General features: G+C 31.3%; 6 protein-coding genes across 9 annotated transcripts; 3 read left to right on the forward strand and 3 right to left on the reverse strand.

The window, feature by feature from the left end:
* Window positions 1-2,936: 2,936 nt before the first annotated feature.
* Window positions 2,937-4,127, forward strand: ND-B14.5B (NADH dehydrogenase (ubiquinone) B14.5 B subunit). The gene is made up of 3 exons (XM_033340637.2): window positions 2,937-3,318; window positions 3,779-3,922; window positions 4,012-4,127. The coding sequence occupies exons 1-3, from the start codon at window positions 3,144-3,146 to the stop codon at window positions 4,059-4,061; spliced, it is 369 nt and encodes a 122-aa protein (XP_033196528.1). The 5' UTR covers window positions 2,937-3,143; the 3' UTR covers window positions 4,062-4,127.
* A 446-nt stretch (window positions 4,128-4,573) lies between these two features.
* Cda4 (chitin deacetylase Cda4) lies at window positions 4,574-10,415 on the reverse strand. The gene is made up of 9 exons (XM_033340633.2): window positions 10,128-10,415; window positions 6,791-6,909; window positions 6,582-6,693; window positions 6,372-6,499; window positions 6,089-6,294; window positions 5,659-5,954; window positions 5,327-5,573; window positions 5,046-5,237; window positions 4,574-4,947 (listed from the first exon to the last, which is right to left on the reverse strand). The coding sequence occupies exons 1-9, from the start codon at window positions 10,183-10,185 to the stop codon at window positions 4,845-4,847; spliced, it is 1,461 nt and encodes a 486-aa protein (XP_033196524.1). The 5' UTR covers window positions 10,186-10,415; the 3' UTR covers window positions 4,574-4,844.
* Window positions 10,416-10,836: 421 nt separating this feature from the next.
* Window positions 10,837-11,929, reverse strand: LOC117160139 (coiled-coil domain-containing protein 134). Its single transcript, XM_033340634.2, has 3 exons — window positions 11,782-11,929; window positions 11,350-11,559; window positions 10,837-11,252 (listed from the first exon to the last, which is right to left on the reverse strand). The coding sequence occupies exons 1-3, from the start codon at window positions 11,927-11,929 to the stop codon at window positions 10,906-10,908; spliced, it is 705 nt and encodes a 234-aa protein (XP_033196525.1). The 3' UTR covers window positions 10,837-10,905.
* Window positions 11,930-12,163: 234 nt separating this feature from the next.
* LOC117160141 (protein YIPF6) lies at window positions 12,164-14,467 on the forward strand. Of its 2 annotated transcripts, none has more exons than XM_076627854.1 (7): window positions 12,164-12,510; window positions 12,727-12,822; window positions 12,947-13,025; window positions 13,107-13,149; window positions 13,244-13,375; window positions 13,637-13,794; window positions 13,892-14,467. In XM_076627854.1, exons 1-7 carry the CDS (start codon window positions 12,466-12,468, stop codon window positions 14,005-14,007), a joined length of 669 nt encoding a protein of 222 aa, XP_076483969.1. In that variant the 5' UTR covers window positions 12,164-12,465; the 3' UTR covers window positions 14,008-14,467. The 2 variants fall into 2 exon arrangements, with proteins under 2 accessions (XP_076483969.1, XP_033196526.1); XM_033340635.2 differs by having other exon boundaries at window positions 12,372-12,510; window positions 12,694-12,822.
* A 70-nt stretch (window positions 14,468-14,537) lies between these two features.
* Window positions 14,538-17,565, reverse strand: BBS8 (tetratricopeptide repeat protein 8). Of its 3 annotated transcripts, none has more exons than XM_076627850.1 (9): window positions 17,380-17,565; window positions 16,673-16,734; window positions 16,402-16,594; window positions 16,182-16,314; window positions 15,960-16,104; window positions 15,440-15,864; window positions 15,198-15,369; window positions 14,871-15,077; window positions 14,538-14,781 (listed from the first exon to the last, which is right to left on the reverse strand). In XM_076627850.1, exons 1-9 carry the CDS (start codon window positions 17,432-17,434, stop codon window positions 14,665-14,667), a joined length of 1,509 nt encoding a protein of 502 aa, XP_076483965.1. In that variant the 5' UTR covers window positions 17,435-17,565; the 3' UTR covers window positions 14,538-14,664. The 3 variants fall into 3 exon arrangements, with proteins under 3 accessions (XP_076483965.1, XP_076483966.1, XP_033196522.1); XM_076627851.1 differs by lacking the exon at window positions 17,380-17,565 and adding an exon at window positions 16,860-17,015; XM_033340631.2 differs by lacking the exon at window positions 17,380-17,565 and having other exon boundaries at window positions 16,673-17,015.
* On the forward strand, window positions 17,152-22,671 carry WDY (WD repeat-containing protein WDY). Its single transcript, XM_033340627.2, has 19 exons — window positions 17,152-17,422; window positions 17,497-17,590; window positions 17,794-17,898; window positions 17,990-18,181; window positions 18,274-18,385; window positions 18,454-18,590; window positions 18,666-18,860; window positions 19,141-19,348; window positions 19,434-19,639; window positions 19,776-19,976; window positions 20,058-20,302; window positions 20,432-20,689; window positions 20,793-20,879; window positions 20,948-21,210; window positions 21,373-21,613; window positions 21,819-21,993; window positions 22,081-22,266; window positions 22,366-22,457; window positions 22,550-22,671. Exons 1-19 carry the CDS (start codon window positions 17,394-17,396, stop codon window positions 22,572-22,574), a joined length of 3,051 nt encoding a protein of 1,016 aa, XP_033196518.2. The 5' UTR covers window positions 17,152-17,393; the 3' UTR covers window positions 22,575-22,671.
* Window positions 22,672-22,735: the final 64 nt, after the last annotated feature.

Genomic DNA, 22,735 nt, shown 5'->3' on the forward strand with positions numbered 1-22,735 from the left:
TTCTCGCTTTTTTCAAACATATTACAAACACAATTATTTTTGCAGAGAGTGAAATTAATATCTTGGTGTTAAAGATAGCAAGGTATGTATATATTGATAAATTATGTGTCCATTGTGATAAACAATGCGATAAACATAAGTATATGTATATGTCATTACTCAATCTTACCTCGAAAACTACATCCGTCGAATGATGATGAATGATTAGTGTTTTAGCTGATTATTGTTGATAATAAAGTAAACTAAACATCGCTATATTATAGCGAGTTGTTTACTATTAAGCGTATAAAATATTTAAAACTCTATGAACCACGCTGGTTTCCAGCTAGTTGAACGTGAATCTTATAAGCAATCTGCACGTTCCATAACTAGGCAAAAAACGCTAGATTTTTTTAGGTGTTACGGATATTTGATGATACCATGCGTCGTACATAAGTTTATATCGTGTATGCATATTAATATTCTGTATGTAACCTGTTGTACCTTATTCTGAGACTAACGCAATCTTTTCCTGTATTATCCGTCGATTTTGCTTCCACGAATCGAAGCATTCTTATCTTCGACTATGCCCAACTTCAACAAAAGCATCTTACTAAGAACAAAGTAACGAAGAAAAAGGGAATGCACAAAAAGAACGCATATTAATGTATTCCTTTTGTATATTTCTAATAAATTAAGCAGACTTTGGAAATAAAAATTAGATCTACTATTACATTTATACAATAAATTATCCTATCTTTTATGTAAAATAAGTTCTAAAACGTTCTTTGCTTTTGTTTAAGTATATCGAAACTGTTTTAAACGATATAGTATGATTATGACAATTATAATACGATAAAATATAATGCAATTTGTTTTGTTCTTTTATGTTTTAAGTTTATGTTTCGAATTTATGTTTCAATACCTTTCTGCTTGTCTTAGGTAGCAGCTATCTTCGTCCTATACCTGTTGAGGCGGCACATCATATTAATTACAAAACAAACAAATTTCTAATTCAAGCATTCTTTAAGACAAAAACAAAGAGGTGTCAGCCGGTTAACAGATGGATTCCGTTTAGCAACGCTTGATTTATTTCTTGGATACATACCGGCTAGAATACATTGACGAGCTCACTCGACCGTCTAACCACGAAACACAATCCATAGAAAATATGTAGGCTAGCAAAATGATCGGAATATTGAAAAATCTGTGGATCGTGAAGCCAATCGGTGAAGAAATTTGAGAAGAAAACGGGCACGGTCCACGCAGAAGATCGAAAGTAAACTCGTTGATCTGTATGTCGTCGTCTCGGGTCTCGAGTATTTCGAGCGAAGACGATCGCTTACCTCAGCTGCGGTAGCAGCTGACAAACCTTCTGCCGTGGCAGCTTCGTCGTGAATATCCAACGGTGAATATTTTCTGGTGGACAGGTGTTTGCAATCTGCTCGCGCGACAGCCGGCACAGAGTTCGTGACGATTCCTTGAGAATCGAATCGAATCGAATCATTTTATATCTGACAAAAGTACGAATTGTCAATTAACTTTATGTATCTTTTGTGTTTTATAAAAGAAATAGAACGTTCCAGAATCGATACCATCGATCGATAAAAATCGATAAATGTTCACATAGAACATAAGTAATTAATTGACAAACTGTTAGGCAGAATTGATAATGTTGAAGAAGAAGGAAAGAAAGGAGCCCATAAGAGAAACACGATCTGCGAAAGATCTAGTCCAGTGTTTCCGAGTGTTACAACCATACGTAAATACTAATGCCTCGCCTTCATCCACCGTATTATACATGTAGTCCCATTATATCGTGTTACATCAGTTACACATTATTCGAGTTGTTCGAAGAGCTGCTTCGTCTCAGCTCGAGATATCGCCAGTTGAAGCAGACATCCTGATTGGGGATGGGAATAATACCTCTATTCGTTGACGAATTTTTTCCTTCAAAATACCAAAAAATAAAGAAATAAAATAAAGGGATATAAAATGTATATTGGTACGACACATAATTCAAAGAGGTAAAAGGTTGTACAAATTATATCGAATAAAATAAATTGAAAATCCTTTTCCACTCAAATTTAATTTAAAGATTTTTAAAATATATATAATATATAACATGTGTTTAATATGTTATAAAGTAAAAGTGTTTATATCGTGACTAATTTAGATATTAAAGGGGCCGCCATCTCTTTCCTTCTCTCTAGTAAAACTGTTCACAATGTTATATAATTGCATGAATATGATGAGAACAAATACTTACCTATCTATAAATGCATTGGTTTTGCTCGCATCGTAAGAAGATAAGTACGAACGAGAACTCCATCTATCGGATAACGAACGAAACATGATCTGTCTGAAGAGAACGAGTTAAACAAACCAGAAACGAGAACACGAATTTGGTCCATTTTCCACCTGCATGATACTGTAAACGATACATAAATTAACATTTTGATCCGAGGAGCGGTGTGGTCGTTTTAATTCATAATCAGGACCCCAGGCCAATTGCAGGCGAACACGGACCACTTCTGTGGCATGTAGTATCGAATAATTAATGATCCTTCGTTTTGCGCTTTCCTGTATTCAACCAACGTTCCTACTTATTCAACTCTACTTGTGTTACAAGTATATTTCGAGAAAACACGAGCAAATGACTAAAATATTCCCTACCGATACTACTTTAGATTTAGATAATAATTTAATATTCTTTTAATATCTTTTAATATTCTTTTATCGGAAGATTCTTTTTACCAAAAAAAAAGGAAAAAAAAGAAAGAAATGCAAAGAGCAATATATGGTATTTAGCCATGAAAGTATAACTCATAAATTTGTAATTTCCTTTATATCTTTAGTTTTGATTTGGTTTGTATATACCATTTTTTTTATATAGTTTGCCAGTCGCCACCTATTTGTGCATTGAATAAGGTTGCATGGTTTCTGTTCCTCCAGTTCCCAATGTCCCAAAATCCCAATAATGTCATAGAGTAAAAGCATATTACGTGATACGCATGCGCAAAAATAAGTGGAAGTAGAAGAGTTACGTGAAACAAAATTTTGAACAATCACGACTCTGAAGTATAAGCATAGCATTTATAGCATTTGTGATTACACTTTGTATAATCATTTGTAATATCTATTACGTATCAAGAAACGAATAAATGGAAGAGACAAAAGAAGAATTTCCTGCTCAGTGGGCACTTGACCTTCTTGAACCTACACGTCTGGATCGATCTAATCATATTTTTAAATATTATGCAGTACCACTTAGTACGATTGCAATATCAGGTACAGCGGTACTTAAAAATATACTGGAAAAAAAACCCGCAACAGCCAGTAGGTTGATAAAGTAAATTATTTTTAACATAATTAACCTCGTAATAACTATAATTCATTGTTAATTTATTTCGAAGAGATACTAAATAAGTTACCACATTTATTATGTATACTTTCATTTGTTCTGATGACAAAAATAAGGTACTAGAAACACGTTTTAACGAAATGCATTTTAGTCTCCCACTATGTGATTTCCCTTTTACAAACTAAAGCAAATTGCTATTACAATATATAATGCTTAACTTTCGAGTCAAGTAATCGCAATGTAACCTATTTATGTATGATCTTGAATTCATTATTTTTTACTACATACATACTAATTTTTAATATACAGTAATGAATTAATTTTGTTATCATTTCATAAGAAAAATCTAATTTCTTTCCTTTGTATCGTACATCTAATATTAATGCAGCTGTCATATTATTATCAATCATATTATTAAGTGTATTCAATTTGTAGATAAGCCATACATAGCATTGGCCACCGTAGTTGGTTTTGCTCTCGGTTGTGGTATTCATTGGGCAGCTGATATGAGATTTGCAAGAAAGGATGCGATAATGAGAGATTATATAATGCGTCATCCAGAACGGTTTCCTAAACCAGGTATAAAGCATTATAAATATCTCCATTTTTTTTTTTTTCAAGAAATCTTTATTTCTAAAGATTATAGAGATGTATTTTTAATATTTTAGACATTAAAAAATATGCAGATATTTTTGATGAGTGGGACCCAATTCGTTAAAAGATTGAACTTTAGTCACGGAGCAGGTGTTCTTTATTAATAACAAATAAACAATAAAATACACGACTTATTGCATACTATATTTACCTTTATCTTCTTATACCTTTGCTTCTATTTTTAGACGTATAAGATTTAGTACATAAAGCGTTACAGCTTAAATGTTTGCTCCAAAACTATAAAAAGTAATGAACAAACTTTTCCTACAGTCTTTATGATTCTCCAGAGCCTTTTAAACAATAATGGACGAAAGACAAATAAACATCTTTACTAATCCCCTAGAAACTGTTAAAAGAACGTCCACAGCTTTTTGCGTTGAATGAAAATGATCGTCAAAACAAGTTCAATATCCGATAAAGTATTCCTTAAAGTTAACTACAGTAAAAAAAATGAAATGCACACATGTATTACATGCAGTGTGTATAATAGAAACAAACATGTGAAAACAGGAATAAGTTACATATTGTATAAAAATTTAATTAAAGTCGATAAAATGGCTTTGTAGTTCGGAAACATTTTAATTTGTAGTTCTGATAAAAGTATATTTTATTGTATAAGTACACTTTGTTATTATTAATATTTTTAAATTTTTTGAGAACTTATATCGTTTATTTGCCATTTCCTCTTTAATATATTTGTCATTTTTATATATGTATATTGTATATTGCCTTGAACTGCTTCCAAGTAGAAAAATTTTACATTTATTATAAATGTTACTTATATAAACAACAACAAAAGAGAATTAATTAAATTCTTTCTAATTATCATTCTAGATTTTGAACATTTCTATTTCTTTTCAGGATTATAATTATCATTGTACAGTCCAGTTCCTTTTGAATCTCCCAACCAGGGATATTTATTAGGACATTCCCTGCATGTTTCTAAATACCTATAAATATATTTGTTATTATTTTAAGTTTCAAAATATTAGATACATCTTGATTATATGTACATGTTATTTATCTATTTAGCTATATGGATATTTACCTTGTTGTAGTAAAATTTGATTCTGTAGGTTTGAAATCTAAAGCACATTTATTTGGATTGTTACACGGTGGTCCAGGAAGATTTTCTTTCTTTTTACATGACCATCCTTCAAAATTATTCAGAGATTTTATCGGTTTTGGATCAGTTATCCATGTAAGAGCTTGAGTAGCTGTTACAAAGTACACATCGGGTCTGTAAATATAATTATTTCGATAATTTATAAAAATTTTCTAATACGAAATATAAAAAATTACATGATGTATAAGCTATTTTCTGCTTACAGTGTTACTGCCCAATCAAGGAACTTTGACAGTCCACGTTCGAGTTCCTTTATTTGAAACCAGTTAGTATGAAATGGCATCATGTATGGTGCTCTATTTTGTTCGTAATAACGATTAAAATCTTCTTGCAACCACTCAAAAACTTCCTCAGGATCGTGATTGTGAAGCACACATTGATCCAAGTATGGACAATGTCCTCCTTCGTAGCTTTCGACATAATGTGCATTCAATGGTAACTCCCATACACCTAAAAATAAGTAAGATACCTTTCCTTCTTTCACAGCTCATGCCTTGTATCATATATGATAACATACATAAAGTTACTTTATTACCTTGAAACGATTTAGTAGGACATGTGCCTGCTTTACATTCATGTGGAATCTTATAATCAAGAGTATATGGCCAAATTGGTACTTTTAATGGAGAAATTCCAATACTGCTATCGTATATGTATCCAAAATCTTCCAATACTTTGTACTGAGTATTTCGACCTGGTTTTAAATATGGAGCTCTCATGCCTACAATTTCACTTATTGAAATATTACTAAAATGCTTAAGTATCTCTCGCATTCCTATCATTTCTCCAACCCATTCCTCATATCCTTTATCTTCTAATCCCTTTTGTAGTCTAAACAAATTATATCATACATATATATATACATATGAGTATTAATTCACTTTTCAAATTCTTTAAAGAAAAAATAAAGAAAAATTGGATTGTACAAGAGTGGTCTTTAAAGTGAGAAGATTAGAAGTACTCACGATATAGTCTCGGTAGCAATTTCATGTCCATCGTGTGCTAAACTTTGTACCATATTATAATTACAATATTCATGAGAGATAAAGAATGTTCCTTTCAAAGGACAGTTGTTTGGATTTAATCGATTAGTGGCAAATATTTTTTGATAATGATCGAAGTTATTGTGATTTATTGCTCCATCGAATGTCATTATTATCATTTGTGGTGTCTGAAATTTAGGAAAACTATGTGAAAGGTATTGTTGAAAGTAATTTTAATAAATAGTAACAAATAAAGGGTATATACTTCTTCTGGGTGAAGACCACCAGGAATTATCGTACCATCTCTTGAACAAAAACAATAAGGTAGCTGACAGTTCGCGGGATCACACTTCTCTGCTAAGTCAATTGGTGGTTCGGTGACAGGCGGTGGGGCTGGTATTAACAATAAGTTTTCATTACTATGAAACTAATGAGAAACAATTTAATTTACGGCTATTAAAAATAAAGTACTCACTTGTGGCAATAGGTCCGCAACGTGCTTCATTTTTAAAAGTGCAAAATTTACTAATATCATCGAAATGTAACCCCGACGGACACCTGTTTAGATACGGATAGCCGTCGACGCACTATCGAAATTATACATAAACATGAAATTTCTTTGTATCGCACTTTACAATTAAAAGACATATGTATTGTTATATTATTAAGTTTCAGCGTGTCTACCTGATAAAATCTTCTGCATGTAGCTGGATCTGCAAAATTACCATTGCCTTGACCTTCAGGGCATTTGAATTCTTCATCTTTTCTCTCTTCCTCCTTTTTAGCAGTTTTCTGCCCATAAACTACAAAACAAACAGGTATTCCTAAATATTTGTAAAAATAACTAACGGTTTCAGAAATATACGTGTAAATGTTAAAATGGAAAAGATAAATGGGAGAAAAGAAAAACAGACGGAATAATATTTTCAAGAAAATGAAAATGAAAATAGTTAGAGATATGCGTTATACGTATTGTGTCACATGGGCCAGTGACAAGATCAATGTCTAACATTGACTTCCACACGTTGGTAACAGTACTTTGCAAATCTTAAAATTCCCAGAGCGATAATCATCTTGTACGCAGTAAAATACATATGTATTTATTTATTTTCTATAAAAAAAATTCTTGATAATTATTCACGTGTACTGCCACCTGACAGATTTCAATGATCTTTTAATATGTTGTAGAAATCAATATCTTGAACAACTTTTTCCCTTGCATATTATTGCCGGACTCTTTTAACTTTCGAGATATTCCCATAAGATTCAATTACATTGAATTTTTCTCATAGTTGTACGTTCGTGACAGCGTACGCGTTAAAATATTGGTTGTTAGCCGCTCGACAGCGAGCGGACCGGATAAAATAACGCCTAACCCAAACTTATAAATTACAAACAAAAGGGAAAAACGTTGTTCAAAATATTGATCTCTGCAAAAATCATCGAAATAAATGAGGTGACATTACTTGTAAATAATTACCAAATTCTTTATTACGTCACCTACGCGTACGTCTCTGATGCATTCTCCACACTAATAGAAAAAGTTAATTACAATAAATTTTGTTATTTGAATAAATAACATTTGAATAACTTCAAGGCTGCCATCAAAATTCTTCCCCCATTCTATTATATGTTAGATAATCACTCTACAACTGTGTTTAAGAAAGTCTCTTACAAAATGTTTACACTATAGAATGCCTTTGAGTCGAGATTTTTGATACTTTGTCATTTACCACCACAACGTACTTTAGACGATCGTGCTAAGAATCCGTAATTACCGGAATGTTTTTTTATTCCAAGCGTCAAATGAAGAAGGATATACATTTAACGTAATTTTACTATCTTTAAAACAAAACGTTTCCGAAAGTAGTCATACGTGAATTAGAATAAGATTCAGAAAGTAGCCAAACGGATTTAAAGTGAAAGAAAAAGTAGAGATGCGGCCATAATCAAACCAACAAACTAGGAAATTACGTATGGTTTGGTTGGGCATTTAATTCGACGAAGGAAGATTCGGATTTGACCACGTTGAAATCCTGTACGGATGGACTGTCGGGAGAAAGTAGTGTTTCAGGAAGATACTCCACTACGATCTTATGATAGGTGTAAAATGAAATAAGCGTTGTTTCGTTTACGATATAAAGAATTTTGAAAACAATTTCATAGTAGTAAGTTTCGATCATACAATACATGAGATCATACTACCAATGAAGCTTCGTTTGAAACATTTTTTTTTTTTTTTTTTTTTTTATTAAACTATCAGTACTAGCTTAAATATTGTGGCGACTAATTCGTGCCGCAGCATGTATATTGTTAGATGTATCAATTACCGTCTCAACAAACCATATACGCGTTACCTTTCAAGTACAGTAAGAATTAAACTGAAATCTTTTTTCACAAACTTTGTCCATATGAATTGAACACGTACAAGAATTATTGATCGGCAAAGTTGCTCGTTATAGGAGCGAATCTCGCATATGCATGGATGCCAAAAAAGATCGGTTTAGCAGCAAAGTGGAAAGTGAAGGTACTGCTCTGGCAATGACGTTGTGGTAAATCGTTCAGGTGCAACATTTCCATCGGCCGTGGTGCACGCATACACAGCCGCGAACGTACGGTACACCATATACGTAAACGTCGAAACTTATGTAAACAGCAGTGAAACCACCGACCGGGAACCTAATTTAACGGCTCTTCTCTCGTGTTGGCATGCCGGCTGGTTCTTTGCTTCCTCTGACTCCTTGCCATTTTATCTGTGTCAACTTTATTTACGACACGCATCGTGACAATGCAAGGAACTTTCAACGTTCCATGGAAATCTTGCTTATCGTGGAGAACGCAATTTACATGGTGATGCGCGTTTCACGAATTCTTGAGAGAAAACTCTTTTAAATTTATTCGGCGGCAAATTCGATATTAACTAGAAACATTTATCATCTTTAATACGTATGGATCGTAGAATTTTAGTAAATTTTTCAGGTATAAATAAAAGATCGATGCATTTAACATAATGATATATCAATATGTATACAGTATCCCAACGACTTCCTGACGAAATTTTGTATTGTAGGTATTATGGTTATATACGTATTAACAAATTCGAAAAAATTCTGAGAAGCCAGCGGAATTTGCATTAGAATATAATCTATCTATTGATAACCGGTTTTTGGGTGTACAGTTAGTGTATATCTTCATATGTAATTTTATTCGATCTATCGATCTTAAACATTGCATTAGAAGTATAATTTATTAATAACAAGATACCGTCTCACGCAATGGGTCAAGGAACATCCTTGAATTCGATTAACAGGAGAATTGGTCGATGAACGTCAGTTTATAACGACAAATCGCGATGCATTTATTTTTCTAATTATTGCTATTTTACATAACGATTGTTGTCAAATAATTATCAAGAAAAGAGAAAGAGAAAGAGAATTGCAATCTCCATTCAGTAAGCTGATTCACAAAAGAATTGCAAACTATCAAAAGAATGTTCCGAGAAGGTCGTTCTTTTATTGTATCTACCTTTCTAACAAATTTAAGCCGCTATACTAATTGTTTGAATTATTCTTCTACATACAAAATATTTAATAAAATTAGGAATGGACAAAATAAAATAAAGTCTCGAATCATTGCCATATTTTTGATTACAGATCAAATTAAAGGATGCACGTAGATAATCAAAATTTTAATTCGTAGGATATTTTTCATTTACTGAATGAAAAACAGAGAAACATAAAAATCAAAGTTTTAATACAATCTCAATGTCCGATAAAAGTAGAATTTTTTTCATTCTTTTTTTACCTATACTATCTCCACTTCTTTCATACAAAATCGATCGTAATTCAAAAAGATCAATCCAATCTTTACTACGAATGGTAAATGACAAATCTCAAAATCTTTATAAAATCCCTCGCTACGATGAAAGATCACGGTAGGAAGAGCTGAAGGTTTTATGTCGTCCAACGGGTTTGATCTCCCGTCCGATCTCTCTTCGAGACAAGCAGCTGTGTCTTCCTACCTGTGGCAACGATGAACACGACGACACAGAACAGCAATCGACTCCTTTTTGACGTCATCCTTCACGAAAATCGTTTCTCCAATTCTTGTTACAGTTTGATTAAATTTACACAGCACTTACGTCCGTATGTAAATGTTTAAAGGTAATCTTTAAATCGTGGGTTCGTGTTGCACGAACATACTTGTTGTCGATAAACCACTGGAAGAAAGAAATGTCACGGTACTGTTAGCCAAGGTTTACCAGCAATGGTGTCTGCCATGGACTACGGGAGTCGGGAACCGAACGGTAGGAACCGTTCTTAGCTCATTGGCTGACCACTTTCTACCACCGCACCGTCTCCATCGTCCGAGAAATCTTCGCTTTTATTCGCACTAAAGCTGATAGTTTACTCTTTCGAGTAAAGTCTGCTAAAAGTCTGGATTCTTGACGATTTTTAGATACTCCTCGGATAATTTCGAACTGGATAACCAGCCATCTTTCTAATATTTTAATTCAGTTAATTCAATCGGGACATGATTGTCATTCCTTCATGTTCAAAAGCGAAACAAAGGTATAACGACCATTTATTCATTAAGAATAATAACCATTGGATTTTAATGTACAAAAATACATACGTATATACACAAAAAAGTATTTTTCTCGTATTATTTCATCAACTAAAACCATCTAATATTGGAAATCTATTGAATATTTACAAGGTACACAAGAATACATTTTTTTTTTTTTTTATTATCGTAAGTACATTTGTACGCGTTTTATGAAAAAAATATAATTATATTCAAAACTCAACCTTGGTCATTTGTGGCCCCTTCTTCTGTTTTCCTTTTGTAGCCGATTTCTTTTTCTTTATCTTCCCGTTGTCTCCTTCTTGAGCCTCAGTAGGCTGCCAATAAGGATTGGAATATCCCTGTTCGCGTTTTATAACGTTTAATTCTTGAGATGCTAAATGAATTTTAACAATGGTTTCCGAATCTAACAAATATTTAGTACGATACGTAAAATTTAAGGACCAATTTATGATCGGATTCCATTTTTGTTGCGCTTTAAGTATACGGTGAGTAAAATGAGGAAAATGAAGAAGAATATCTCCAAAGAATGCCGTGTTTTCTAAGACAGTAGATATTGCTAAAAAAAAAAAAAAAAAAAAGTATATAATGTCTCTAATCATGTTAAAACTTATTTTCTTATAAAAAGAGGATTATATTAATAACAAAACAATTACCAGTTTGTATAGTAACATTTTGTGGCAATAATCTATTATCTGGATTGAAATCTTCATTTGCTATTAATGCCTTATTTACCTCGATCGCATCAATCATCTTTTCACCAATAACTAAAATCATCTTATACAAACGTTCGTAGTTATCTATTTTCTGAAGACGTTTAACGGCTTTAGCATGTTCCTTGCGTTGATGTTCAAATGATTTTTTGACTAATGATATTTCAGTTAAGACGATTCGATCAATATAATAATAAATAAGGATTTATTATTATCTATGGCATAGTATCTCTACATAGTTTTATATGTAATACATATTATAATAAACGACATATTGTATGTAGAATCGAAAGGATACAACTGCAATTATAAAAATGCCACAAATACGATATAATAAATGTCCAAATAAAGGCTAATTATATTTTGAGCGGATACATAATTCTTCGTAGATCTTAATTTGAGATGCATCGCTGTTTTGCAGCTTCCCGCTGATTTGGTGATCAACACCGAAGGAAATATACTGCGCATGCGCGGTACATGTCAACACTGACACGATTGCAACATAAAAGAGAATGCGTGGCATTTTGTCCAGCGAAAACTGCTTGATATATAAAATAATATATCGATAAAATACCTATGTATCAAGGTAAGGAATAGTTGTCAAATGTCCATGAACCTTGTGCTTTTCCAGAAAGAACTATACAATCTTGAACAAAATTCAATCGACAATGTGAAGCCGCAAGTTTACAAGCCGCGACATTGCAATAATGCTGCCATCTATTAAATTTCGTACATCGAATGTATCAATATTAGTGTCGACTTTTCCTCAAATGATCAAAAGATTTACGCTTGTATTATACTTACGTGAGGAATTTAAATTACGATGCATATGTGTCTTTTTAGATTTTCTTGTTAACCCTATCCATGAGAAGTGCTAAATCGTATTAGGAGATCTTTCTGTACGTACAACAGGGCAACGTTTAAGTCATTAAGAAAACATTAGATAGGGAAGATTGAATTCACGTTACATGTATATGGCACGATGATTTGATATGATATGAAGATATTTCCATTTAAAATCTTAATAATATATTTAATGATTTCATAATTTCGAATCTAATGTCGACAACAAATATGGCAGCGACAGATGATACAAAACTTGATGTAAGTATTTATGTTGGAAATGTAATGTTAAAGATGTCGTTTTATTTTTCATTAGGCGCGTTAATTTTTTATGATGGTAGTTTATATAATTAAAATTTTTCAGTAGAAGTATCGATAATAATATGTAAACATTTCAATGACAAATATAATATAATAGTATTAATATCAGATTTTAATTTGAAGTTTAAAGTTACAATGGAATATGCTGACCCTCAGAATATCGAAGGTGAGCTGACAGTAGGAGGCAAACAAAAATCAAATCTTGGAGAACCTGAATTTAATACTTTGGATGAACCAATCAGGGATACAATTGTAAGCCTATAAAATATTTTGTATGTAGACACACACACACACGCGTACATATTGTGTGTATATATATAAGAAAATTATATTCCATTACATTGTATTGTATTTATTATATTATGTTACGTTGTAGCTCAGGGATGTCAGAGCAGTGGGCAGGAAATTTTATCATGTTTTATATCCCAAGGAGAAGAAATGCCTATTAAAGGAATGTATGTTACTAGAAGAATCTTAATATTATAAATCATGAATTATATATATAGTAGTGTCTTATTTTTAATTTTTAATTCTAGGGGATCTTTGGGGACCACTAGTATTATGTACATTCATGGCAATGTAAGTTTAATATTTTTTATAATATTCTGCATACTGCTGTTCTAATTACGATTATAAACCGTAGTACATTTAATACCAATTGTTGTTGTTTTAGGATATTACAAGGTTCTTCTGATACAGCAAATAATTTTAATGATGGGGGACCAGAGTTTGCAGAGGTTTTTGTAATCGTATGGATTGGATCTATGGTTGTTACATTAAACTCCAAATTATTAGGTGGTAACATGTAAGTAATTATACTGCGTAGAGAAATTTAGTATCTGTTGTAATACTAATGATTGGGGTTAGGTAATGATAGTATACTGCATGACTTTTATGTGCGTGAATTTGTAGATCATTAAGAGACTTGTAACTCCTTATTATAAAACAGGGTTATTTTGTTTTAAAAAATCTGTTTTATAAATATAAAATGTTATAATAGAAGAACGAATGACATATGAAGTATGCATTTTATTTGCTAAAAGATATTTTAATATGTTTGTTATAGATCTTTTTTCCAAAGCATTTGTGTCTTAGGATATTGCTTGTTGCCAACTGCCATTTCTCTAATTTTATGTAGAATCATATTAATGGCAGAACAGACTACTTTCTTATTTAGTCTAAGATTCGTAATTACCATGATTGGATTCATGTGGGCAACATATGGTTAGTATAATTTTATAGAGTTTTATATTGATGGACACTTGCATATCAAATTCTTACATTGATACATTCTTGTAAATATGATTTGTATATATTTTAGCATCCATGGCATTCCTTGGCGACAGTCAACCAGTAGGAAAGAAAGCTTTAGCTGTGTATCCAATATTTTTATTCTATTTTGTAATTTCCTGGTTGGTTATATCTCATACTACATAAAATAGATCGTAAGATGATGATAAGAAGACTGTACATTGTCCTATATTTGTGCACAAGAGAAGACAGAATTAAAAAATCGAGCAAATCTTGCTTACAGTGTACTTTGAAATTCGCTAAATTTAAGCATATGTCACGTGTTAAGAGTTGTAGATAAAACTTATTACCGTAGATGCGTATGTTATTTATTATTATACAGTTTAGAGAATCAGAACTTTGTATGTCAATTATAATTATACGTACGTATATAACATTAATGTAAGCATAAAATAACGAATAATACTTAAGTAAATTATTCGCAGATTGTTATATATTTATACATAAACTCGATAAACAAGAATAGGCAACAAGATGCAAAAAAAAAGATGTTTACTTCATTCCTTTGAAACTCAAAATTATCGTTCAGTCGCTATAATGTACAGTTTGAAAAAATATAATCATTGTCAACTGTTTTTATCACAAACGAACATTCCTATTAAAATATCTATTTACTTTTTAGTTATTTCAAAGTATCATGGAAATGAAACACAGTATCATATTATATAATTTGTATTTTTTACATATACATATTAGATAGGTAATATTAGTTGTAAGACTAGAATCAAACATTAATAAAATAATACATTTTACGTGATATAAATAAACTGTATATTTTTCTATTCACACGTGCGAGAAATACCTCTCTAATTTGTTTAGAAGAGTTCTGCTATCAGAATGATTAGGATATACACTTAACGACTTTTGTATAGCAATGTAACTTGTTTGAAGATCTCCAACCTACGAAATTTTTAAAATAATAGTAGCATATATATATATAAATATATATATAAACTTAATATAATATAATATACAATGGTAGATAGTACCTTGTAAGCTAAATAAGCACTATTAAAATGGGGCTCATAAATAAAGTTAGCAATGTTGGCAGCAGCATGAAAATATGTTCTCGCCGCTGTAATGTTTCCATTTCGTATTTGTATGACTCCGAAATTATTGTATGCTAAAGCGTGTCTATTGTCGCTAACAATAGCTAATTTTAAACATTCTTCCGCCATTGTTATGTCACCTACAGTCTGAAATTGAAATAATTGGTACCAAGTACTAAACTCTATATATAAAATCAAACATTTATCAAAGAGATAATTTCAACCGTTATCCAAAAAATTACATGTTATAAGAAATTATATACGTACAAGAGCAATGTGTGAAATGTTATACCATATGTCTGCCATATTTTCATCAGTAGAAAGACTAATTGCTCTTTCAAAACAAGATATAACATGATCATATTGCTGAGCATAAAAACAACATAATCCAAGGTTATTAAATAATTCAGCATTATATACTCCCATTTGTAACAATCGTCTACATGGAAAAGAACGTCGCAATTATATTTCTAATTATTTCTATTTATTATATCTACGACTGCATTTACCTATAATATCGTAAAGCTAATTCCGGTTGATCATTATAAAAATGATGTATTCCGATACTTGCTATTGCTTCTGTATGAGAAGCATCTTCCTGAGCAATTAATTTATAGTATTTTAACGACATACTCATATTATTCAGACCGTCGAATATACGTCCCATTTCAGTAAGAATATTGACATCATTAGGAAAATACTCAAGACCTTTTTTACACGTATCTAAAGCTGTTAATGGTTGATCAAGTCTAACATAAACTCTGATTAGTCTCAAGATTACTTCAATAGTTTTAGAATCTTTTAACGCTGATTTAAATTGTTGTTCAGCGTCTCTGATTAATCCTAGACTATAATAACATTTTCCAAGTTGTACTTTCCACCACCAATCTTTATAATGACAAATTTGAGTTGCTTGCACTGCTAAATCTAGTGCCTGCATGTAGCATTGTAGCAGTTAATAGAATTATGGTGAACATTAATAATTCTTATTAATAATAAATATTGATTGATACATGTATGTTTACTCACATATCTAACATCATGTTCGTGATAATATATATACTCAAATAATGGTTTAGAAATACTTGGTTGACTAGCATATTTAGAAATATTTAATCGTGATAATTGTATAAAAGGTCCTCCCGGCTCTGTTAACATGGATGCTGTGCCTAATCTATATAATATATTTATTTTAATTTTGAATGTATAACAACTGAAAATGTTTAATTACAATGTAAATGATAGTTGTACCTAACGCTACGGCTAGAAATTGCAGTAATTGGTCTGGCTGTCATAGCTGTTCTGGGTGTTCTTAAAGTTTGCTCAATCGACTGAGACATAGCAGATTGAGTAGCTGGTCGCACAACACCAGTAAGTGGTCTACCTACAAAACATATCATATTTTTATGTTACAATTACAACTTATTTCTATTTTACTACTTAAAATTATTTTTGCCTCTCAAGGACAAACCTGATTGAGTTTTGGGTCGAAGACATTGTCCCACGGAAGAAGTACCAGGAGTTTTTAAAGATGTTCCTGGTCTAGGCATAGAAGATATTGTATAATTATCTAATAGACTTTCAGCAATCCCTTCCTCTTCTCCTTCTATATCATCTACGTATACTTGTAATGTTAAGGCACGCATTTTTAAGACCCATATAGTCTATAATGAAAAATACATACGTTTCTATAGAGATGTATATTGCTATTTCACATATAAGTATGTTAAACATACTTATACCTGATCAAGAGGATTCTTTTGTAACAAATTTGTACATATTGTTGCGCAATCTTCATATTTTCCTTGATTGAATAAATTTAAAGCTTTAAATAAGTCCATGATTTAATGAATAGCTTAATAGAAAACGCTTTTAATATTTTGTATTAAAGTTTAAGAGAAAGGAGTAATATATTTTAGCAAACCATACCACGGTATTTAACTTATAAATATCTAGTTATGCGATAGAAATAAACGAATTTTACATGTACGAAGATATTGATTGTGCTGCTTATAACCCCGCGTATGGATGTGGGAATAAAGCAGCATATACTTCTTCTATACTTTGTGTAAAAGTGCGTAGAATCGATGATAAATGTTATAAGAAAACAATTTAGTTTATTGACTTCATATTATCATAAAATACGTTTGCAATAACAATTGTTATACGATTAAATAATATCATTTACTCTATTCATTCATACTAACAAAAGGGTTACTTCTGGAAATAAAAAGAAATTTTATTTCGATATACAAAAAATATCTTTTATATGCAAAAATGTTTTACTATATACAAAGAATAACAAAGTAGTGTCTTATATATTTAGCTTGTTTCGTACATGTCAAAATTCGACAAAGAAAACAACGTATTTACTTGCTTTTTCATATTATTTTTATTCATATTATGTGTAACTTGTGATTGACATTATAATTAATATTATAAATTATACCTATAATTATAAAAATGGAATACTTTGATAATAATGACACGAGGTTAGTGTGCATCGGAAATACTTCGTAAAATTAATTTCTTGTTGTATTATACGTGTTCGCCTCCCTTATTTTAGCATCCAACAAGCTTTCGACGAGTTCTTTAAAACAAAAAGTATAGAAGAACAATGCACGGAAGAATCCTTGATGCAACTGCATGAAGTATTTTTGGTACTTTCGAATTAAGAAAAAGCTTAGATATTGTCTAAAAAATTGCAAAACAAATTAATGTTTAAGATACAACTAGTGTAATATGAATGATATATTTCCAAATTTGATATCTCTAACATGTAGTTGAATAATTAGTATAATCATACTTATTTTCTGTTATTAACAGAATATAATTAAAAAATTAACAGTCATATAACGTATAGGCTTCGCCAAATGAAGAAATGGATATAACCCGATTGTATGATGCGTTTGAAAATATATTGCACATTCAGATGCCACATAATGAATTCAAAATTCTGTTTAAAAAGGTAACAACGTAGATTTACTATTTCAATTAATCATTACGTGTCCATTAATTCTACACATATAATTTTATATGTTTGCATTTATTAATTTTAGATGAACTTAAAGAGAGATGGAAATATTACTTGGAATGAATTTATCTCGTATTTATTAGTAGAATTTCAGAGAAAAGATACCACATTACAGTGGCAAATATTGAGACTTCCAATAACTGATATCCCCCAACTTTTGAAATCGCATCACCGTACAGCTATACACAAAATCATGTTTTGTCCTGAAGTCTTGCCCGTACGTGACATATCATATATCTTTTAATAACTATACTTATTTGACGATGATATACATATTATTGCTTGTAATTTTTATGTGTATATCCATAGGATAGAACTACAAGCTTCCATAGAGGGTTTTATTTAACCGTGACTAAAGAGGGAATCATAAATTACTGGTCTTTAGATTTAGAATACGAACGGAGCGCGCAATCTGTAAATCGTTAGTAACGTTATATCCTACATTCTTTTATGTATATGCATTTGTTTCCGAAACTTCCATCTTTGCAGCGTGTTTAAAAGTTCAACACACTTTAATAACTGATATGATAGTAATGCCCGATATACAAGTAGTATGCACAAGTTCTACGGAGTGCGATTTAAGATTTTATGATACAGCGGCAAAGAAGTTTGATCTTCGAATAATGGTTAGTTATATTTTTTAAATAAACAGTAGTTTTTCTTTAAATGAACTCTTCGATATTAAAACCTTGTACGATTAGATATCAGGCTTGGAGTATGCAGTCATTTGTATGGATTATTATTTCAGTAAAAATATCAAAGAGGACTCGTATATTGTACTTGGAGATATGAGTGGATCTGTCAAAGTCATGTCTTTTAGTCCAATAGAGAGAGGACCATTTAAACAAGAACCTCAACGTGATAGTTTATTTATTCGCTATGAATCTGTTCTCAAGGTAAATAATTTATCTTCAGAAACTTGTGTCATCGTGTATGTTAAGTATGCGCAAGAACCAAAACTCACAAAAAATCACAGTCTACTCGATAATCGATATCGTCAAATATTTTTGGGATTTCGAAAGAAATTCTCGGTCGAACGTCTTCGAGTTCTCATACGTGATATACATGTAAAAGACGTCCTAGGACAGATAGATGTATCACTGGTTCTGCAATGTCCTATATAAACTTGTGCTTCCTACATAAACATGTTTTAATACGTTGTAACATATATTATAGGGTGAACTGAAAGGATTGAAAATTGTAGAATTTAAGAATGTACATACAGATTGGGTGAAACAAGTAGCCTATTATGGAAGTTTAAGAGCTTTCATGTCCAGCAGTAGATGTTGTAATTGTTCTTTATTATTTAGTGATCTTACAGGAGCAAGGATTCAATACAAATTCAAAGTTAACATGGGAATATCTTGCTTCACCTTTTGTGAAGGTATTTTATCATAAACTTTCCCTCGCTTATTGACATATATGTATGATGTAAGTACATCGTACTTTTTAAAAATATATCTACTTAGAGGGTCAGTTATTAATAACCGGTGGACCAGATTGCATAGTTCGGGTTTGGAATCCTTTTGTGACTAGAAGAGCAAGTAGTACTTTCCAAGGTCATCGTGCACCTATTTGTGCCTTAGTTGTGCAAGATGCTGGTAAACGCGTGTACTCTCTTTCAAAAGATAGATGTATCAAAGTGTGGGATGTATTAACTCAATCTTGTATTCAGGTTTTAATAATAAGATATTTCATCAAACGATACTTTCCTCAATTAATGTTTCGCCTAAAGAAATAAAAAAGCATTAATTAAATAACAATATAAAATCTATGTATAATTAGAATTTAAGTCAAGTTATTTTATACAGACGTACAATGGTCTTCCCAGCGAATTGGGTGAACATACATCAATGACTGCGGTGTATAATACATTGAATCGTAAAATGATCATTGCTAGCTCAATGATCGCAGTGATTCTTTGCGATCCTGAGGTCAACAAAGAAATATCTGATGGGTTTACACATACAAAATCTATCAGCAGTGTTTTATATAACCATCTCTACAAAGTGGTAATTTATACGCTTTGTATGATTTTCATTCTCTATATCTACAGAAATTAAAATATTCTACGAGATCATTTAAAAACTTAGGTAGTTACGACTGGATTAGATTCTTGTATAATAATTTGGGATCCGTGGCTTGGAAATCGTTTATTCTTAGTAACGCATGCACACAGTAGATTCCTATATGGTCAATTTCATGACATTGAAATTACTGCTGCTTGTTTCGATGAATCTGAACAATTACTAGTAACAGGCGCTCGTGATGGTACATTGAAAGTTTGGAATTTCAATACTGGTACTTGTTTGCGGAACATGGCTCTTGAAACTCAGTGGTACGTACTTACCTATTTTGTTATCTTCTATTACATATCAAGATTAAAAACAACATTTCCAATAATTGTCAAATTCTATTGATAATATTCGCAAATATATTTCTTATAAATCCGTTTGATTATGTACAGTGAAATAACCAGTTTAGTTTGGCTGGAAAATCGAATCTTATGTAGTAGTTGGAATCGTCAAGTCGTAGAATTTGCAACTTCTGATGCATATGTATATAAAAAGAATTGGGGAACAATACACACCGATGATATTCTTTGTTCGGCCATGTGGTATCCTCAGGTATTGGCCACGGCAACTTTTAATGGAGAAATAATACTTTGGAGACTAGAAACGGGTCAACCGTATCGGAAATATAAAGTTAACGAACCAATGTCAAGGTAAGATCTAGAATAATATGAGAAATGTTAAAATAATATAAAAATTACACTTCTAGAAATAACGTGCTGTAATAAACAATGTTAACTAATCAGTGTTATATAGATTTAGGATAAGATACCATAAAGATGAAATAACGTACAAAATAAAAAAACCTGAACAAGTTACGAAAGAATTCATTTCGAAACAGAGGTATTCCATGGTATTGCAATTGTACTTTTTCTAAAACATATCTGAATCATAATGATAAATGTTTATAGTCAATATCCTACGGCTTCTGAACATCAAGAATCCGCATTGAATATTGCACGAATTGTTGCTGTTCGAGCTATGATATTTTTAAATGCTCGGCCGGTTAGACCTGATGTTGGAACATTGTTAGTTTCTCTTGATTCAGGATATGTACAAGTGTGGACTCATCACCCTGCTGGTGGATTTCTACAAGCTTTCTCAGTTATTCATTCTATACGTGATTGTGCATTATCATTAGCAACTGATCCTAAAAATCATTTTCTTGTAACAGGTAAAAAAAGGAATGCATTTAATTTCTACAACATTATTTATTTATTATAAGATTACTTTTTGTATGTAACGTGATACTTCATTGCGACAAAATATTTAATATGAAAGGAAAGATAAAGCCAGAAAATATGATTGGAGAGTAAGTCCATTTAAAAAAATTTAGGACACAATGCTGGATACATTAAAGTTTGGTATCTCGCGAATTATTTGTTGCCAAATCCTCCTAAGATATCTATGCCCGTTTTACGGTTGGAATTTCCATTTCTATGGAAAAAGAAAGTTATTGGTAGGGCAAAGAGAGCTGTAAAGGATCAACCTTTACCACTTCTACTTTCATCTGTGCGTGGACATTTAAAATCTATTACGTCCGTCCAGATAATCCCAGATGCACGTATTGTCATTAGGTAATGAATGTTAATCTAGTGCTTATTATTTTACGAACTTTTAACTTAATTTTATATCTATATATATAACGTAATGACTATTAATTACTATTTGCTATTAATTACTCTTGAATTTACATATTCTCTTTTTAATCATTTTCTCTGAAACAATTATTTTTCCAATACATTTCATACAATCTATGCTATTCTTTCTGTTGATATTAAGTGGTAGTACAGACCATTCTGTACGCTTATGGACACTTGGTGGCCGTTATATTTCAACCTTCGGAACTTTCAAGCCTTGGTTACCAATTTTACCAACGATCCCAACATACCAATATTTTAAAGATTACAAACATCCAGCAGATATTAAAAGAGTCGCTAGTTCTACTACACTAAAAGTAATTAATTTTTCATATAATAAATTATTTATCAAATTGGGAAGAAAGTTTGATTATTAAGTTGCACTTTTATGCAAACATGGAAAGATTCTCGAAGGAGGTGTGAGACAAGTAGAATCAGATTTTAAAAGTGATGAATTAAAAGCTTTAAAAGAAATGTCGAGACCTGAACACACTATGATCGATGGAAGAAGACTTACTATCGCTGTGATGGATAAATCGGTTTTAATGATCTTTGCGGATTACCCAATTTTAGACACCTCTTTACCATATGTAAATACTTTTACATTTAATGCCGTTTTGTTTATCACAACAGCAATTCGTCAAAATATGTTAAGCAATACATATAACTCAATGAGAATAACGTTACAGATACCTATATACACGCATTTGAAATTAAGGCCTTTGGAAATCATACAGACACCAAAATTACCAACACTTCTACATGAACAAAAAGAATTAACGTAATTTGGCTCACTTATTATTATTCACTATTGATAATAATCTATATAAAATTAAATATATATTACTAACATTACTTGTTATAATCTTTTAGTAAAAGAACGCATTCACAATTATAAAATCACTGCATCCGCAAAAGAATGTAGGAGCAAACTATATATATATATATATATATTTTGATATATTTCACCAAAATAAAAGGTAGTATCTCGTTAATATCGCATTGTAATAAATTTTTCTTGAAAAGAGAAAGAAAGGGACACAATAGTGATAATAATTC

The sequence above is a fragment of the Bombus vancouverensis genome, chromosome 2, assembly GCF_051014615.1.
Source record: "Bombus vancouverensis nearcticus chromosome 2, iyBomVanc1_principal, whole genome shotgun sequence".
Classification (NCBI taxonomy): domain Eukaryota; kingdom Metazoa; phylum Arthropoda; class Insecta; order Hymenoptera; family Apidae; genus Bombus; species Bombus vancouverensis.

Bases quoted from the DNA above. Each gene is read 5' to 3' on its own strand.
- ND-B14.5B (XM_033340637.2), top strand. From the start codon at position 3,144: ATGGAAGAGACAAAAGAAGAATTTCCTGCTCAGTGGGCACTTGACCTT. The intron at 3,319-3,778 runs GTAGGTTGATAA...TTCAATTTGTAG, and splicing joins AAAAAAACCCGCAACAGCCA to ATAAGCCATACATAGCATTG. The intron at 3,923-4,011 runs GTATAAAGCATT...TTAATATTTTAG, and splicing joins AGAACGGTTTCCTAAACCAG to ACATTAAAAAATATGCAGAT.
- Cda4 (XM_033340633.2), bottom strand. From the start codon at position 10,185: ATGACGTCAAAAAGGAGTCGATTGCTGTTCTGTGTCGTCGTGTTCATC. The intron at 6,500-6,581 runs GTGAGTACTTTA...TGTTAATACCAG, and splicing joins TTGCGGACCTATTGCCACAA to CCCCACCGCCTGTCACCGAA. The intron at 5,955-6,088 runs GTGAGTACTTCT...TAATTTGTTTAG, and splicing joins ATTGCTACCGAGACTATATC to ACTACAAAAGGGATTAGAAG.
- LOC117160139 (XM_033340634.2), bottom strand. From the start codon at position 11,929: ATGCCACGCATTCTCTTTTATGTTGCAATCGTGTCAGTGTTGACATGT. The intron at 11,560-11,781 runs GTATCCGCTCAA...AAATATCATTAG, and splicing joins TAAGATCTACGAAGAATTAT to TCAAAAAATCATTTGAACAT. The intron at 11,253-11,349 runs GTAATTGTTTTG...TTTTTTTTTTAG, and splicing joins AAATGTTACTATACAAACTG to CAATATCTACTGTCTTAGAA.
- LOC117160141 (XM_033340635.2), top strand. From the start codon at position 12,466: ATGTCGACAACAAATATGGCAGCGACAGATGATACAAAACTTGAT. The intron at 12,511-12,693 runs GTAAGTATTTAT...TTTAATTTGAAG, and splicing joins CAGATGATACAAAACTTGAT to TTTAAAGTTACAATGGAATA. The intron at 12,823-12,946 runs GTAAGCCTATAA...GTTACGTTGTAG, and splicing joins AACCAATCAGGGATACAATT to CTCAGGGATGTCAGAGCAGT.
- WDY (XM_033340627.2), top strand. From the start codon at position 17,394: ATGGAATACTTTGATAATAATGACACGAG. The intron at 17,591-17,793 runs GTACTTTCGAAT...TATAACGTATAG, and splicing joins AACTGCATGAAGTATTTTTG to GCTTCGCCAAATGAAGAAAT. The intron at 20,690-20,792 runs GTAAGATCTAGA...AGTGTTATATAG, and splicing joins GTTAACGAACCAATGTCAAG to ATTTAGGATAAGATACCATA.
- BBS8 (XM_076627850.1), bottom strand. From the start codon at position 17,434: ATGCACACTAACCTCGTGTCATTATTATCAAAGTATTCCATTTTTATA. The intron at 16,105-16,181 runs GTACAACTATCA...TATATTATATAG, and splicing joins ATTTCTAGCCGTAGCGTTAG to ATTAGGCACAGCATCCATGT. The intron at 15,865-15,959 runs GTGAGTAAACAT...TGCTACATGCAG, and splicing joins ACGAACATGATGTTAGATAT to GCACTAGATTTAGCAGTGCA.